This window comes from Muntiacus reevesi, chromosome 7 (genome assembly GCF_963930625.1).
Source record: "Muntiacus reevesi chromosome 7, mMunRee1.1, whole genome shotgun sequence".
In the NCBI taxonomy this organism is placed as follows: Eukaryota; Metazoa; Chordata; class Mammalia; order Artiodactyla; family Cervidae; genus Muntiacus; species Muntiacus reevesi.
The window spans coordinates 36,104,017-36,121,180 of NC_089255.1; the positions used below are offsets into that span (position 1 = coordinate 36,104,017).

General features: G+C 48.0%; 1 protein-coding gene across 1 annotated transcript in view; it reads right to left on the reverse strand.

The window, feature by feature from the left end:
* Positions 1-2,326: 2,326 nt before the first annotated feature.
* EHD4 (EH domain containing 4) overlaps positions 2,327-17,164 on the reverse strand; it is an 85,367-nt gene continuing 70,529 nt past the window's right edge. Inside the window, exons 5-6 of the mRNA XM_065940419.1 lie at positions 13,209-13,373; positions 2,327-6,208 (exon numbers count right to left, since the gene is read on the reverse strand). Coding sequence (XP_065796491.1) covers positions 5,672-6,208; positions 13,209-13,373 — 702 coding nt within the window. The 3' untranslated portion in view covers positions 2,327-5,671. The remainder of the gene's footprint in view (positions 6,209-13,208; positions 13,374-17,164) is intronic.

The following is a 17,164-nucleotide window of genomic DNA, read 5'->3' on the forward strand; positions in this document are numbered from 1 at the left end:
CCACAGTCTCATATCAGCCCCAGTTAAAAACCTTTCCTATGGCCAACAAACCCATGAAAAGATGCTCAGCATTGCTCATCATTAGACAAATGCAAATCAAAACTACAATGGGGAATCACTGCCACACCTGTCAGAATGGCTATCATTAAAAAATATCTACAAACAATAAATGCTGGAGAGGATGTGGAGAAAAGAGAACTCTCTTGCACTGCTGGTGGGAATGTAAGTTGACACAGCCACTATAGAGAACAGTATGGAGATTCCTTAAAAAACTAGGAATAGAACTACCATGTGACCTAACAACCCCACTGCTGGGCATACACTCTGAGAAAATCATAATTGAGAGACACATGTACTCCAATGTTTGTTGTGGCACTTTTTACAATAGCAAGGACATGGAAGGAACCTAGACACCCACCAATAGATGAATGGATACAGAAATTGTAGTACATACATACAGTATTACTCAGCTGTAAAAAGAACGCATCCGAGTCAGTCCTAATGAGGTGGATGAACTTAGAGTCTATTATACAAAGTGAAGTAAGTCAGAAAGAGAAAAAACAAATATTAAATATTAATGCATGCATATGGAATCTAGAAAGATGGTACTGATGAATCTATTTGCAGGGCAGCAAGGGAGATGCAGACATAGAGAACAGATTTGTAGACACAGTCAGGGAAGGAGAGTGTGGGACGAATTGAGACACTAGGATAAAATCATACATTACCATGTGTAAAACAGGGAGCTCAACGCAGCTCAACCTAGAGGGGTGGGATGGGGTGGGAGATGGGATGGGTTTCAGGAGGGAGGAGACATCTATACCTATGACTGATTTGGGTTGATGTGTGGCAAAGGCCAACACAATATCGTAGAGCAATTTTTCTCCAATAGTTGTATTTTGTTTTATATTTCTCAATATTGTACAACTATAATTTTTGATATTAAAAAAGAAATCCTTTCCTTCTAGGAAGTTCCCCTTCCTCCAACCTCTATAAGTTTGTTTCACCTCCCATCAAGAGCCTTGGCCCAGGCGTCCCATGTGATGTGAGCCCCAGAGGACAGGATGGAGTTGCTTGGCCCTTTGCACACAGATCTCAACAGAGGTGGTTGTACTTGAGGTTGTTGGGTAGGTTGTTAGGAAACTGCTCTTCTTTTTCCCAAGTGCAACTGTAATAAAGCGTACTGTACATGATACCAGGACCAGCTTCTCCTAGGCTGTGACTGACTGCAACCCCTGGTGAGAGTCTTGTTGGTCATACAAATTTGGAATGTTTATGCTGCAAGTAACTGAAGTTTCAAGTCAAATGGGTTTAAACAATATAAACAGAACATATTCGTCCATGTAACTGGAAAGTCTGGCAGGAGGAGGACTTTAGGTGAGGTTTGATCCAGCAGCTCAAATGATGCCACCACAGGTTTGGATTTCCTTCGTCTTTCTCAATGCCTCCTTCATCTTCATGCTCCATGGGGTAGTTGCTGCCAGCCTAAATCCTCCAGCACTACTGGGCACTTCAGTCAAAGCTATTTATATTGTTGTACTAGTAGGCTCACTTCTTTGAACTGCACGGTTTAGAAAAGAGAGAACATCTTCCTGAGAGTTGGAACAGAAGTCTGAGGGACCTCTCATAATCCCATGTCAATTTCTGAGCCATTTCTGTGACCAGGTGGATGAAGTACTATAATTGGCTCAGCCAATCAGGATCCATCCTGGAAAGGAGTGGGAGCTGTCTCCGCAAACTTCACCATTCAGTTTGACAGTGGGGAAGTAGAGAGTGGCCTGCAAAAGGAAATTCCAGGTCTGGATCACTAAAAGAGTAGGTGGGAGCCAGTGTGAAAACTCTAGATGTCTACTATGGGTGCTCTGCACCTGCAAGGCATGGCAAGAGGTAGGAGCAGTGCCAGCCAGCCAGGGTTGTATCCTAGCACCATGGCATCCTCAGGTGTCCGACCAGCCTCAGTGCTAGAGAGGCCATCTCCTGTGAGTGCTCAGTGATGCCCCGTCTCCAGCCTCAGAAGAGTCTCCTCAATGGTCCCTACTAGTCTTGGCTTCCAGTCACTCTTGGTCGGGGCATAAACCTCCTTCGGTGCCTGCTCCCAGACTTGGCCTCTGCCCACATCAGATGGGGCTGCTCTCCTGCTGAAGAAGCCCCCATCTCCCACCTAGAGAACATGCAGAAAGAGACAGCGTCACAGGGATGGTGTGCCAAGGGGCACACCCATCCCTTAACTCCTCTGTCTTGTTTCAGAATGGTTCCAAGGGATGCCTGCTTTGTTCCCAAGACAACTGGCACACAGTCATTGAAAAACCAGAGCCAACGAGAAAAGTGATTTTTTTCAGTAGTTTATTGATCAGTAGACTTTTTTTTTTGACGTTTTGAAACAAGATTACAAAAAAATAGAAGCATTGTGTATTAATAGCATTTTTTGGCTAATTAACATATCGCCTGGTACACTTAAAATTCAGCCCATGTTTACCTGGAAAAAAAACTCAGTGGTTATCTGTCCTAAGAAAGTTACTCTCCTGTCACATTCCCTGGAGGAAATAAACAGTGCCTCTTTAAACACTTTCCTTATATCCAAGGCAATCTGTCCATGGCATGCTCTGGGCATCTGGAAGGAGCAGAGCTGCAAAGTGGAAAGGTCCCGGTGGTGGCTATCAAGCCATGACTCTGGTGGTTAAACCCCATCCTACATGGTGGACTTCAGTACAAGACAATCCCAGTGTGTTACAGGGGTGGCTATTGAGACCCAGTGGACACAGTGAAGGACCGTGGTCGGAGCAGCGGGGCCAGGGCTCTGCTGAGGCCTTTCCTGTGGGCTGTAAGCGGGGTGGGGGTTGGGGGAGAGCACAAGGCATTTGGTTTCTTCTCACATGCTCTCTGACCCACCTGGACACCAGTCCCATGATATGGAATAAGAATCCAACTCCTTAAGGCCCACCGCTCTGTGGGAGGAGCCACAGCCCCCAATCCAGGCGTTACTGTTGCACGATGACAAGTGTTCCAGAGAAGCCAGTTCAGCCCCAGAGAAGCAAAAGTCAATTGAAATGCACGGCCCTCCCCACGGAAGCGTGGCCCCACCCCAGGCCATCCAAGCATGTGGCCAGGAAAGAATCCATGTAGGAAGCCAAGCAGGCTGGACATCAGCGTGTGGCCACAGAGCTGTACTCTGTGATCATGAGCTGCACACAAAACAGACTCGAGATCCTTAGGTTTTCTTCTGTGGAGTCATGGACAGCATGGAGAGTTTTAGAGTTCAGCTGCTTCCAACCCCCAGCCTTGCATGAGTGCTCTAGGGAGGGGGTTCTTGGGCAGTCGGGTGGTCCTGGGAGGACAGCACAGTCGGCCAAGGTGTCCAGATCCTGAGGGCTCTGTGTTACCAGCCCTGCTGCACAGGGTCAGGGGTAACGGGTGCTTTGGATCCAGACTCAAGGTACTCTGTGCAGGTCCTGGGGAGATAAGGGTCCTCGCTTGGCCACCATCCCTAATGGTTTCCAGTGTTTTCCTTTCCAATCAACTTTTCACAATGGGTGACTTCAGGTTTCAAGAGAAGATATTAACAAAAATGGACATGCGAATTCCTTTCTCTTCATTTTTTCTTAGCATTTAGCTGATAGATGATCTCCTGCCAGAGGTCATGGGGTGGTGGGGTGGGGATCATCCATGAGGTGTTTCTATCCTCATAGCATCAGAAACCTCCTCTCCGGCTCCTCTAAAACAATATTCCTTTGTGTCAGTATATAGACAAAATCTACATATACACACATTAACAAGTGTCAAAAATATGTACTCACGGGACATGTGTATATATTTATCTTTATATATGACAGTTGAACATAGCAAGATCAATCTGAGTGGAAATCAGCTAACTCTGGCATCTCCAAACCTCTGGACAAATGAACTCTCTCTCCTCTCTCAGTCTTGTCCTTTGCTGGATCAACTGTGCTCACATGCCTGGGTGGTCCTCAGGTGTTCGCAGAACCATCTGCTCAGATTACAGTCCTAGAATCACAAATGTCTCTCTTCTGTGTGTCTAATTAATATAAAAGTGCTCATTAAGGCTAAAACCATGTTATGTATTTACTTCTCTTAAAGCTAAATTATTTAGAAAGTAAGCTAGGGAGAGTGAGGGCTGGGATCTGGGAAAATGTTTCTCTAAATAAATAAATATCTTTAAATCTGCAGTTCTGCCCTTGATGACATCAGGGGAAAAAAAAATGTGGCTTTGGGAAGACTTGGGTGGGTGGGGCTGTTTGGATTTCTTTCATTTTGGTGCCGGCAGGGTTCCAGGCTATGTGGCCATCACAACAGTGATGAAATACCATGTCTCTCTTATTGCATAAGTAATGGTGATGGAAAGCCACCTGCGTCCCGCAGCTGGAGCCCACATAGAGGCTGATCTCCACTGGTCACAGGCATTTGGGTGAGTGGTCCAGACAGGTTCACACAGGGCCCCTGGGAGAGAGAACACTCAGGAGCTGATATACAGCGAAGTGCCCAAACCCTGCCTCATGAGGCATCCGTGGTATGAACCACACAGATTCTGAAGAAAAGGCTTTATATGAGAGATTCCATCTTGTTTCTGCATAAAGGCTTTTATCCTTCATACAGAAACTGTATTTAAAAAACTGGACATGATAAAAATGCCCATTTTCTTGTTATAAAAATAGTTTCTAATACTAGTAGACCGACTTCTTCTACCTGATAGCCAGTGAGGGTGGGTTGGCCCCTCATTCCCTTCGTAGTGCATGCACCAAGCCATGTTTTTGTTGAATTTAAATCCTGCCATCGACCAAGGAGCCTTAGAGACATGTGACCATGCTAACTGAGGACTGGGGAAAGCCGCCTCTTTTCTTCTTCTAGTTTAAATGATAGTCTTTGCTACAAACTATTGGACAGACAAGAAAAGCTCATCTTCAGATTTCAACGTGACTAGAATACTAGAAATCTCGCCAGGGGTTAGTAAAGGTTGTGAGTTCCAAATTCCTAACTGAATATAACTTTGCTGGGAAGGCTTTGGGGTTGGGGGAGCCCTGGAAAGGCCAGCCAGTGGATGCTGTGGGGGACACTCCCTGTGGCCTGGCTGCCTGCTCCGCGGGCCAGCAGAGGGACGGGAACATGCAGACAAGGTGTGTCCTCCCCTCAAAGCCGGGACAGCCCTCTTCTCTTTGGTAGATAGTTTGGAGAGAACAGAAACCTCTGTTGTTTTTTTTCACTCTAAATAAAGCAGGGAACAAAATAAATAAGCTGGTCTTTGCTGCCTCCCGGTGCTGAGGGAGAGCCGGGCTCATAACAATGAACAGTCCAGCGGGGCCTAGCAGTGCCCCTGGCTCACTCCCTGCGGTTCCTGGGATTCCATATCCGCGTTTCTCCAGGCTTCCAAGGACTTCCTGGACGCATTCCTGGAATCTCCCTTTGTTCTCAACCCTTCAAACTTCATATCCATTCCCTCTCCCCAATATTTTAATAGAAACTCAGGGAATTTTAAGGTAAAAGGACCTGATCTAGGGTCCAGTGTCTGCCCTTCCCATTCTACAGATGGGGAAACTGAGGCACAGGGCAGGCAGTGTCTCACCCAGGGTCACTCAGTGAGTTGGTGACAGGGTGGGCCTCAGGCCCAGGCTCCCCTGATTCCCGCCCCACATTGCCTTCCCTGTGTGTCATCTGTCCCTTAGTCGGCCTTGGACAAGGACTTCCTGTGGGAGGGCGGCACAAGATGGGGGGGCAGGCTGCTGGGCAGCTCGTAGCCGCTGAGCTTGATCTTTATGAGGTGCTTGGCCAGCGCGAACTCCTCCTCATCCAGCATGCCATCGCCGTCACAGTCAGCCAGCTTCCAGATCTTGCCTAAGACGCTGTTGGGCAGCTTGGAGGTCACCATCTCCTTCTTGGCGTTGATGCCTGATATCTTTCCGTTGATGGGCGACAGGGTGTAGAAGAGCTCGTCATAGACGGGCTTGTCTTTGGCCACGACCCACTCCTCCTCATCGGCACCCTCCTTGGCGCCCTCCCCGTAGCCCTGGTTGAAGGGGCTCTCGGCCGTGCCGTCGAAGGCGCCACCCTGCACGAGTGGCGGGGGCATGCTCATCTCCTCCTGGCTGATGAGGTTCATCAGTGACGAGATCTTGTTGGTGAGCATGTTGTCCACGGCCTCGATCAGCTTGGGCTTCAGCGAGTGGAACTTGGTGAAGTCGTAGTTCTCAAGCTTTTCCTGGAAAAGGAGAAACCACAGACTTGGTTAAAGCCCTCCTGCAGGAAGCAGATAGGAGAGGGGTGGCTGGAGGGACAAATGATCCCTTAAAGCCGGAAGCCCATACTCTGGGCTGTCCAGAGCTCTCTCTTTGGTATGGTTCCCATATCTGAACTCACCAGGAGTTGCTTTTGGAACAAGAGGCAATGTTTTCCTGCAGTAGCTGACCTAGGCTGGCAAGAGCATGAAGGACAGTGAACCCCTAGGGCTTTGAGACAAAAGTCCTTCACCCTGCCTTTTTTAAGCACTCTAGAGATTTAGTATTTTAGCTTGTAAAGAATTTCATATACTTTACATAGTTCAGTTGATCTTTACAACAATGCTGAGAGGAAGGGCAGGTATTAGTAACCTACAGAGAGCACAAGGGGTGTGTGCACTGGTGGAGTTAAGACCAGAGCCCAGGCCTCCTGCCACTTGGCTAGCCTCTTAGTGCTGTAACGTGAAGCTGTGATAGAGCTGTCAGTAGAACTTATTTAAGTAAAAATGATTACTGAAAGATTATGGTGACCAGCTAAAAAAAGGTAGTTTACGGTACAAATACATATAAGTTGAAACTGGTAAGAGAGAGAGGAGGAGGGATAGTGTTAGTCACTCAGTTGTGTCCGATGCTTCGCGACCCCATGGACTGTAGCCTGCCAGGATCCTCTATCCATGGAATTCTCCAGGCAAGAATATTGGAGTGGGTTGCCATTCCCTTCTCCAGGGGATCTTCCTGACCCAGGGATTGAACCCAGGTCTCCTGCATTGCAGGCAGGTTCTTTACCATCTGAGCCACCAGGGATGGGAAGGGCAAATGCAAACGCAGCCAACAGAGCTGAGAGGTATTAGTGGGATGAGGGTGAGTCTCAGCTCCATCTCCCAGGAGAGCTGGGTGGAGCAGACAGACCACAGGGTCTGGAGACGGCCCTAGTGGATGTGGCCAGGACGGGAACCGACTGTAGATGCCACAGAGGCTCTGTGAATGGCTTTGTAGAAATAGTCCTTCCTGCCTTGGTTTTCTTTGGTTACTCACCTTCCTTCCATCCATTCATCCATCCATCCATTCATCCATCTAATCCAACACTTACTGACCATTTGTTACAGGCCAGGCCCTGTTCAGGAATATAAATATGAAAAGCCATAGTCTCTGCCTTCAGGGAACTCATATTTCAAAAAGGGCTTGACTTAGTTTACAGTGAAACAATGATAACATAAAATACAATAAAGTCACTAACAAAGGGAAAAACCAAGAAACTGAAAGAAAGAGGGAAGGAACCATCACATCAGACAATGAAGGCTGTGAAAGGCTATGTTCCTCAGCTGCCCTGGCTGGGGCCCAGGCATCATACCCCTTGGCTATTGGAGGGGAGAAACCATCTGATTATCACAAGAGACAAATCCTCTCTGGTCCTGAACTGTGAGAGTCACTCAGGGAATTTTTAAAAGGGGCCTGAAAAATCTAGTGAAAATGTCTTCAACAGTAGTTTTGCCAAATAAATGCAAAGAATTCCATATATGGCGGTTTTTATTTGGGTTCTATGTGAAGTATTTCTGTGTGGACAATCCCACAGGGCCTTGGAGGGGCCATTCAGGGGTGTGGTTTTTTGGACATGGGGCAGGGAGACTCCTGAGGGCAAGAGTTTTCACATACATACCCCGTGGACCTGACTGTTCTGGACAGAAGTCATGGGACAGGCAGTTAGAAAAAAAAATGCAACTTTGTGTCACCATAAATACCATACTTTCACTGTAAATAACTAGGGAAAAACTAGTAAGCAAGAAAATCTTAAATGACTTATAATACCATCACCCAGCAATCACCTTTGCTAACATTTTGGGGAGGATACACTTATGGCCATTTTAATAAACACACATACACACTCTTTAGTTGAAATAAGATAAAACTATTTAACAACCTGCATTTTAAAGAAATAATGTATCATAGATTTTATGATATCAATTTTATACAACCTTTTTAAAAATTTTAAATTTTATCTGATTTAATTTTCAAAGTTGAACTATGGTTGACTTACAACATTGTGTTAGTGTCCAACAAAGTGACTTGATTTTATATACACACAACCTTTTTCAGATTCTTTTCCATTATAGGTTGTTATAAGATATTGAATGTAGTTCCCTGTTATCTACAACAAAAACGTGTTATTACTCAGCCACAAAAAAGAAATATTGTTATTAGTGGCAACAAGGATGGACCTAGAAATTATCACACTACATGAACTAAGAGAAATATAAATATCATATGAGATCACTTATATGTGAAATCTAAAAAATAATACAAGTGAATTCATTTGCAAAACAGAAAAAGACTCAAGATATAGAAAACAAACTCATGGTTATCGAGGGAGAAAAAGGGAGAGGGATAAATTAGGAGAAAGGGAATAACACTGCTATATACAAAATAAACAACCTTATTCTTAATAGCAACATGATAATGAACTGTATAGCTGGGTCCTTCCTCCTTTACCCTGTCCCATGTAGCTGGACACTCAGGTTGTTTTCAGTGGAGAATCAAAATTGGGGTGTCGAGGGTATGTTGGAAGGGCAGACATTCTGTGCTGTTATTCAGAAGTGGAGTCCTGAGCTTCACACGGTGGAGAGGACAGAGCTGGCAGATCTCAGGAGTGGCGCCTCCAACACGCTTCTCAGCAGCACACTCTGTAGCTGTCAGAGCAGGCTGGGCTGGGCTGACACCCGGCCAGTGGCCTGCGCTCAGCTCAGAGCAGCGGGTCAGCACAGGTCTGGTTTCTAAGCTACCTTCCAGTTTTCATGTCCTCCACCCTCACTGACAGACCATAGTCACCTGCACGTCACCCAACATCAGCAGCAAATAATGCTGCCAACACTTTGGGCTCCAGCTGCTGGCATCTCGGTCGGTCAGCCAAGAGGACTGAGAAGAGAAAGCAGGCAGCCTACACAAAAATCCCAGTGCTGCTGGGGTAAACAAGTCTGGATTCCCCTGAGTGCACAAACACCTACCCTATTTCCTCATGAATGAGCCTGAGCTCTGGGCACACACAGAGCCTCTGTGTCTGGCCAAGCGGACGAATGAGGGTGGTGCCCGCCCAAACTTTCCACCCGCCTGCAGGGGATGTGGATTCAGACTGCAAATCTCTGGAAAACATGCCAGGGGAAATGGCCACATATTTGCAGAGGTGGACAGGAAGCAGCAGCAGCAGCCATTCCCGGGAGGGCACACAGGAAGTAAGCTCTATGCTCATGTGTGTGGTACCCGCCTGCCCAGTCCCGGCCGGGGATGGGGTGCGGTCCAAGTTAAACGACACCATCCCTGCCCTCCCCAGGGTAGCTCCAAGACTTGTTACTGGGATGAACATACAGTGGGAAATTTATAAAGATTTACCCATCAACAACTGTATCCATCCAAGCCACCAAGCCTGGGATCCTGGAACTCCCTCCCAAGAGACAAAGATCAGTCCCAGCCCAGCTTTCGCTGGGCTCTCCCCTGCCCACCCACTCCCAGCATGTACCAGAAGCATTTTGGAAAGCCCTGGGAGGGTTGAGGCAGATGGGGATGGCTCTGCTGCCCTCTGCTGTTGAAATGCTGCCAACTCATCTGCTGTGGGGACCCAGTTCTCCAAGAAGGATAACTGTGCCACCCACCAAGGTGGCCCTGCTACCGCTCCCTTCATTCTGCAGCACAGATGGATATGCTGGTGCAGCAAATCAGATTCCCTCACCAGTGGGTGTAGGGTGAACATAGGCCGGTGCACTGCAGGTCACCAACCTCCCCCACCACCAGGCAAAAGCCTGCAAAATACAATCAGCTCTTGGCTACGGAGAAGAGTCACTCTGTCTAGCTTGGTCCATGAGAGCAGAGGGAGAGCAGAGACCTAAAGCTGGCCCTGGTGAGCTCTCTGCGAGACCCTGGGACGTGCCAAGACCATTATCATCTCCAACCTTCTGCCCCTGCACTGTCCCATACACGGGAAGGCTGACTGCCTGTGATTGGAAAGATAGATGCTCAGACGCCCTGACCCACACCTGGACCCTCAGAGCTTCCTGGGTGACAGCAAACTAGCTTGTGTAGTAAGCATGCCCTCGGAGCTCCAGGCCTGCCTTGCTTCTCGGGGATTCCCTGAAGGACTGGGGTGATGTGATCAAGGCCTGGCTGGCTTCTCAAGGAAGAATCCTTGGCCACCTTCCAGGAGTCTGCTTCAGAAACCACTGGTCTATAAGCCCTGTGAGAGTCAGGTCTAGATCAGGGTCTGAGAAACTCACTGCCCTACAGCTTGCTACAATATAAACAAACATACACTAACTTATTAACTCACTCAACACATATTCATCGAGTGCCTGCAACACCCCAGGAGCTGGGGATATGGCCAAAAAAAGGACACGGGTCACTGGCTTCATGGAGTAACAGCCGTCTATGGGAGGCACTAAATAAGACACTGAATAAATTAATTATACCAAAGCTCAATGACACTTATTTTGTAACAAGGAGCACACGGCCCAACAAAGGGCTTTGCTGCCAAAACGTCACTGCTGGTCACAGCCACAGCAGCACAGGCTGTAACCCAGACTGGACCTCTGTAGGGGGGACAGAGGTGTTTTTTTTTTTTAAATTTTATGCTGTTTATTCACTGGTTTATTCCAGAGGCCTAGAACAATGATCGGCCATAGTAGACTGAGTTGCTTTTCTTAGGTGAATGCATAAAAGAACACAGGTGACGGGGCACCCAGGTGTCCAGTGATGGTGCTAAAGCGCCTGGGATGGGGCTGACCACACAGTTCTCAGGGAAGGTTCCGGCCCTTCCACTGTCACCCAGCGACATGGGCCACCGAGACCCGAGGTGAGGGACTGCCCCGGTGACCAGCTCAGAGGGGCCTGGGGCCCTCTGACTGGCCAGGCCCAGGTGAGCATGCTCAGGAGCAGCTCTGGTCGCAGAGTTCGCTTGCTCTGTATGGAAGTTCCCCGGGGACAGGTAGGGGGGCCTGGCAGGGAGACCTCAGGTCTCGGGAGCAGTGCTTTGTGGGTGGAGCATCGCAGGAGCCTCAGGAGACAAGGAAACACGGATGCCCCATTAGGCCATTGTGCGCACAGTGTATTTATTCACAGCTACCATTTCAGTCAAGAAACCGATTTCCCTTTCAAAATATCTGAAGGACGCAAGGGAACCGTTGTCCTTCAGTTTGGTCATGGGGTGCAGGGCATAATCCAGTTAAAGCAGCACCTACTCAGGAAGAGGCCCCAGGAGCCCTCAAATTATCCATCTTGTGACCAGAAAAAAAAAAAATCCAATCCATTGTCTCAGTACAGGAGTATCAATTTCACTTCTAAAAAAAAAAATATATATATATATATATATATTTCTATATATCTTTTAAGCTGACTAAACCATATTTGACCAGACCTTATATACCAGATGCATTCACCTTGATTCCAGGCATTGCAACAGTAAGTGTGACCCACTCCAAATTTAGCGTGTACTTAGTGGGTTGCCATTTCCTTCACTTTTATGCTTTGGAGAAGGAAATGGCAACCCACTCCAGTGTCCTTGCCTGGAGAATCCCAGGGATGGGGTCGCACAGAGTCGGACACGACTGAAGTGACTTAGCAGTAGCAGTTATAGATAAAGAGTTAACAGTAACAAACCCCTCAGGATTGACGCTGCCCCTCCTGAGGCCTGATCTTGCCTCCACTGCTGATTCTTCCTCCTCCCATGTCCCTTCCTCCCTGCAGGCTGGCCAGAGGCTCACAGGCCCAGAGTCTCCAGGGGGCGGCCAGTGTGCTGCAAGCTCTCTTTGGCCCAGATAGTGTTCTTTCAAATTCAGAGCCAAAATTTGAAAACCAGGGGACTTTACATACACATCCAGATCTCCAGCTTTTCATGAACCATCCAGGTCTGCACTCTCATAGGGCAGTGACCACCAGGGAGGACAGGGCCTCCCCACTGAGGAGGGGGTAGGTGTTCCCCTATCTGCCCCGCCATGGGCCCCACAGATTCTCATCGCACTTGCAGAACCGTCTTCTGCTCAGTAGAGACATATTCCTCAGAACCCACATTTCTACCAAATGTGAGAAAGTAAGAGGTGGATGGCCCGGTTTCCTTTCGCTTGGCCTGCCTGCCTCACTTGTTCCAGTTACTACTGGCTGGTGGTTGCAGGAATCTGAACTGTGTTGCCTGCTTTCCAGAGAGGACTGTGGCCTCCAGTGCAGATGGGTCCTTGTACCGGACAAGGAGATGGTCCGGCTCTCTGAGGAGCCAGGTGGGGCGGCCTCACTGGCCTCCCCCCTCACAGGTGGGGAGGACAAGGTCAGTGTTGAAATCAGTGGCTACCTAACACCACCGCCAGAAGGTGGACATACTGGTCAGGCCAGGGTGGTAGGATTCATCTGGGGTCATCTGGGCCTGCCCAGACACAACTCAGTGAGACTCTGAAATTAGGACAAAGGCTACCTGAAGCTGGCCTTTCAGTGAAACCTTCAGTGAGCACAGCTCGCTGTCCCCAGTGGACTCCAGCCACGGCCACAGCCCACCATGGCTTCTCGCTGGGCTCCTGAGCCTGCAGCGGCAACACTGCCCAAGCACATAATCACGTGGGGCAGTGCTGGGGAGAGCCGGTTTGAGGAGACCCCTGGAACTGACCTCCAAGGTCACGCTCAGCTCTAATTCCCTAAAGGCTCTGGGATTCTAATAAAACAGCTATCACCTCAGTATTAAAACAACCTTGAACACAGCCTAAGGAAGCTATTCAGAGGATTTTTTCAGGCAAGCTTAATTTACTTCTTGAAATGTTTCCCCTTTTTGTTTAAATGTTTCAGGAGGCAGGCAATTTCTGCTTTATTCACAGGCGCCTATAATCATGGATTACTAGGAAGACGAAAACACTGTGTTCTCCATTCTAAACCATGAAACCCACATATATACCCAGCAACCAGCGGGACAAGGTGGCATTGCCCCTCCAATCCCACTGGTGATGCTGTGATGGGCCTCCGTACCTGCATGGCCTTGACCTTGGGGAAATCCCCTGCAGAGATGTGGTATTCTCGCTGCAGCTGAATGTAGATTTCTGGCAACCTGCTGATAAGTTCTCTCTTCTTGTTTTCTTTTCCAAACATACTTGGCATCTCCTTCTTCAGGAAGCTGATGATGTAGGCATGTACCTGAAGGGGTATATGTCAGTGAGGACATGTCATTTAGAACAGAGATGCAAACATGATGGCATCTTCATGCATCGTAACACATAACAGGCACCCCAAGGGTTATGGTCCTTGGGACAGGAGCAGGGCGAGAACCTGGTGGAAAGGGATGGGGGTGCTCGCTGGGAAAGAGCCTGGTTCTGGTGACTAAGCTGAGAAGACCTAAGAGAAAGGTTCACCAGGGCTGGTGTACAGGAGCACCAGGTAATGAAGCTGAGGCTGATGGAAATGGCTGATCGGCACGGAAATCTGTGCCCAGTGAACAGTGAGATGAGGACTCCCATAACCTCCCTTTAGACAGTTTATTTATTTATTTATTTTTTTAGCAAAGCTTTGTTTTTATTTATTTATTTTTATTAGTTGGAGGCTAATTACTTCACAACATTTCAGTGGGTTTTGTCATATATTGACATGAATCAGCCATGGAGTTACACGTATTCCCCATCCCGATCCCCCCTCCCACCTCCCTCTCCACCCGATTCCTCTGGGTCTTCCCAGTGCACCAGGCCCGAGCACTTGTCTCATGCATCCCACCTGGGCTGGTGATCTGTTTCACTATAGATAATATACATGCTGTTCTTTGAAAACATCCCACCCTCACCTTCTCCCACAGAATTCAAAAGTCTGTTCTGTACTTCTGTGTCTCTTTTTCTGTTTTGCATATAGGGTTATCATTACCATCTTTCTAAATTCCATATATATGTGTTAGTATGCTGTAATGTTCTTTATTTTTCTGGCTTACTTCACTCTGTATAATGGGCTCCAGTTTCATCCATCTCATTAGAACTGATTCAAATGAATTCTTTTTAATGGCTGAGTAATATTCCATGGTGTATATGTACCACAGCTTCCTTATCCATTCATCTGCTGATGGGCATCTAGGTTGCTTCCATGTCCTGGCTATTATAAACAGTGCTGCGATGAACATTGGGGTGCACGTGTCTCTTTCAGATCTGGTTTCCTCAGTGTGTATGCCCAGGAGTGGTATTGCTGGGTCATATGGCAGTTCTATTTCCAGCTTTTTAAGAAATCTCCACACTGTTTTCCATAGTGGCTGTACTAGTTTGCATTCCCACCAACCCTTTAGACAGTTTAGATCTCAAGATCACTGAGGTCATTTCTGCACAAGACCAGCTGCCTAGGACCAGGCCGAAAACAGAAGTGCCCTGTGGGAGAGGGACCTGATACATGAAGAGGGGGGGGCCCAGAAACCTTGGTTACTTAGGGTTAGCTGGCCTGGCATGTTACCCAAAGGGTGGTGAATCCTGATGGGAGGGCTCTGCTTGGCCTGCGTCACCTCCTTCCCTAAAATCTCTACCCTTCTACTGATTTCCAACTTTAGGATGTTAAGAAACGCGCATAACAAAGGTTCTCTTTGTATATCTAGAATTCTACAGAGTAATTTAGAAGCCAAGAAAATAAATAAGATGAGAAACAAGGCAGTGATTACAAAAAGAAAATGACTATGTAGCTATGGAAAATTCTATTAAAGAAAACAGATGCCTACTATAATCTTGTGGAAGAATGGAAATTGAATAGAGGGGGTAAGCAGATACATTCCAAGGCCCAGTTGAGGGCCTCTGTGTATGGATATACGCCAGGCACAGCCAAAAACATTTTGCTAAGATTTGAACAGTAAAATAAGTGCACAGTGCAGATGCTACATGCTTGGACCAGACAACGCTAACTTCTCCTCCTGTGTAAAGGTCATTATAACATAAGCACATCCTGTGCTGCCTGGCTATTTCTGCAAGTATGATGGGGACAGATGGTTGGATAGCATCACCGACTCAACGGACGTGAATCTGAGCAAATGCTGGGAGGCAGTGGAAGACAGGGAAGCCTGGAGCGCTGTAGTCCATGGGGTCATAAAGAGTTGGACACAATTTAGCAACTGAACAACAGCAGCAACAATAGATTGGGAGAGATGCTTTCAAACCTTCCTGTCACTGGTAAACTTACTTTTCAAATTAAAACAACTTAAAATGTTCACACAGTTCTTCAAGATAACTAGAGAAATCCAAGGTTTGGGAATCCTTTTGTTTAGAATGATGGGCTTTAACTGTGTTCCTGAAGATATGATGAATAAGTATTAAAACTTGTAAGACAGGTAATTTCCTTGGCTGGATTAGTGAACACCTGGCTTGGTTTGGATGGGGTGGGGGAGGGCCATGTGTAGCTCCAAAGGACTTGGAGGGGTTGTCAAATTCCACTGGGAAGAATGAGCTGTCACTAGCTGTCCTTGCATTATTTCCTGGGCCTTGGCCCTCCTGGAACTTCTGGACTGGACCTGTGGACCCCTCTCTCCACCTGCCCTGCTTTGGCGGTTCTTCCCAGCTGAAGCAGCAAGTACCCCCTCCCACCCCCGCTCAGCCTCCTATCCACAAGGGCGTCTTTGCAAGACCCCTTCCCAGAGCCCACATCTGGGGCAGCTGCCAGGGCCCTGTCCAGGCAAGGCTGACTCTCCACCCAGTCCGTGGGAATGGCACCTTGGTCTCGAACACCGCCTGATCCCCAGGGGCCTGTGTTCCCTGGGCTGGGCTGCAGGTGATATGCCCCCGCCACAGCTCTCTCTGCCCCCCCGCCCCGCTCCCCATCTCTGCCCTCGTGGTGCTCACTGCTGACGTCTAAGGCTGTTGGATAATGGGCTCCCTCGGACGCCAGGTCTCAGGGCCCTCCTCCCCCCACCTGCCTGGCATTACCTGAGTCATGACCCTCCGGTGACCTGCTCATGCTACATGCTGCTCTCAGCCTCAACCTCCACTTCCAGGAAGTTCTAATGGCTTATTCTGGGGAAGGCTCCTGTGGTCCTGCCTCTGCATGGTCGTCCCCTCCTGCATTTCCCTGGGCATCCTAAGACAATAACCCGTGGTCAGATTCGATGCATGGGCCCTGTCTTTAAGAAGATTATCATGTTAGGAGGTAAATTACAATCCTTAGAATCACAGAGTATTAAATCTAGAAGGGGTTTCTTTAAACTGATTGAAATTCTGGTTCCAGGAAATTCATATGACTCAAGGTCATACAACTAGTTAGGATATGCCAAGCTGGCACTAGCATTCACCTGCCTCATCCCCTACCTTACAGAATTAACTTTTTGTTAATTACTTTTTGTGGGTGTGAATGAAAAATTATACTGATGCTGCTGAAATCCGGAATTCACACCGAACTATGTCCAATGGAACAACTTTGAGGCTTGGCTTCTGATTGTTCCTAACTCACAGGGAAGCTTTGGAAAGATCACGTACTCTTCTCTCCCCAGACTCAAAGAAATGGATGCATCATGGCACAAGATGTGAGTAAAGACTGCAGTCTTCCAGTAGGATTGAGTCTTGTGAGTTTCTAAGAGCCCGTCGTAAACAAGGGGCAGTCAGGGTGGCTGAAATCCCCACTCAACTCGAAAAGCTCCCTCCTGCCCTAATGTGTCCAAAGGTGTGTCCCCAAATAATGCAGGACCGAGGGCCAGACCTGGCAGGGGTCCTCAGAAGGAGGTAGAGACAGTCTGACTCTTTGCTGTTTATAATAAGAGAAAATTAATCAAGAGGAAGAGGAATAGGATAAAGCGGAGGTGGGCAGGATGGGACCTTGTTTTGGGAGGCTGGGTCAGGCCCTGCCACTGCTGCCCACTTGCTCACTGGACAAATCGGGGCGAGCTGTCCCCTCCCTGGCATCAGCTTGCTCACCCACAAACCGGAGCTGACAACCCTTACCTCACAGGTTTGTGGTTATGAGAATCAAGAGAGAGCATGTATTTG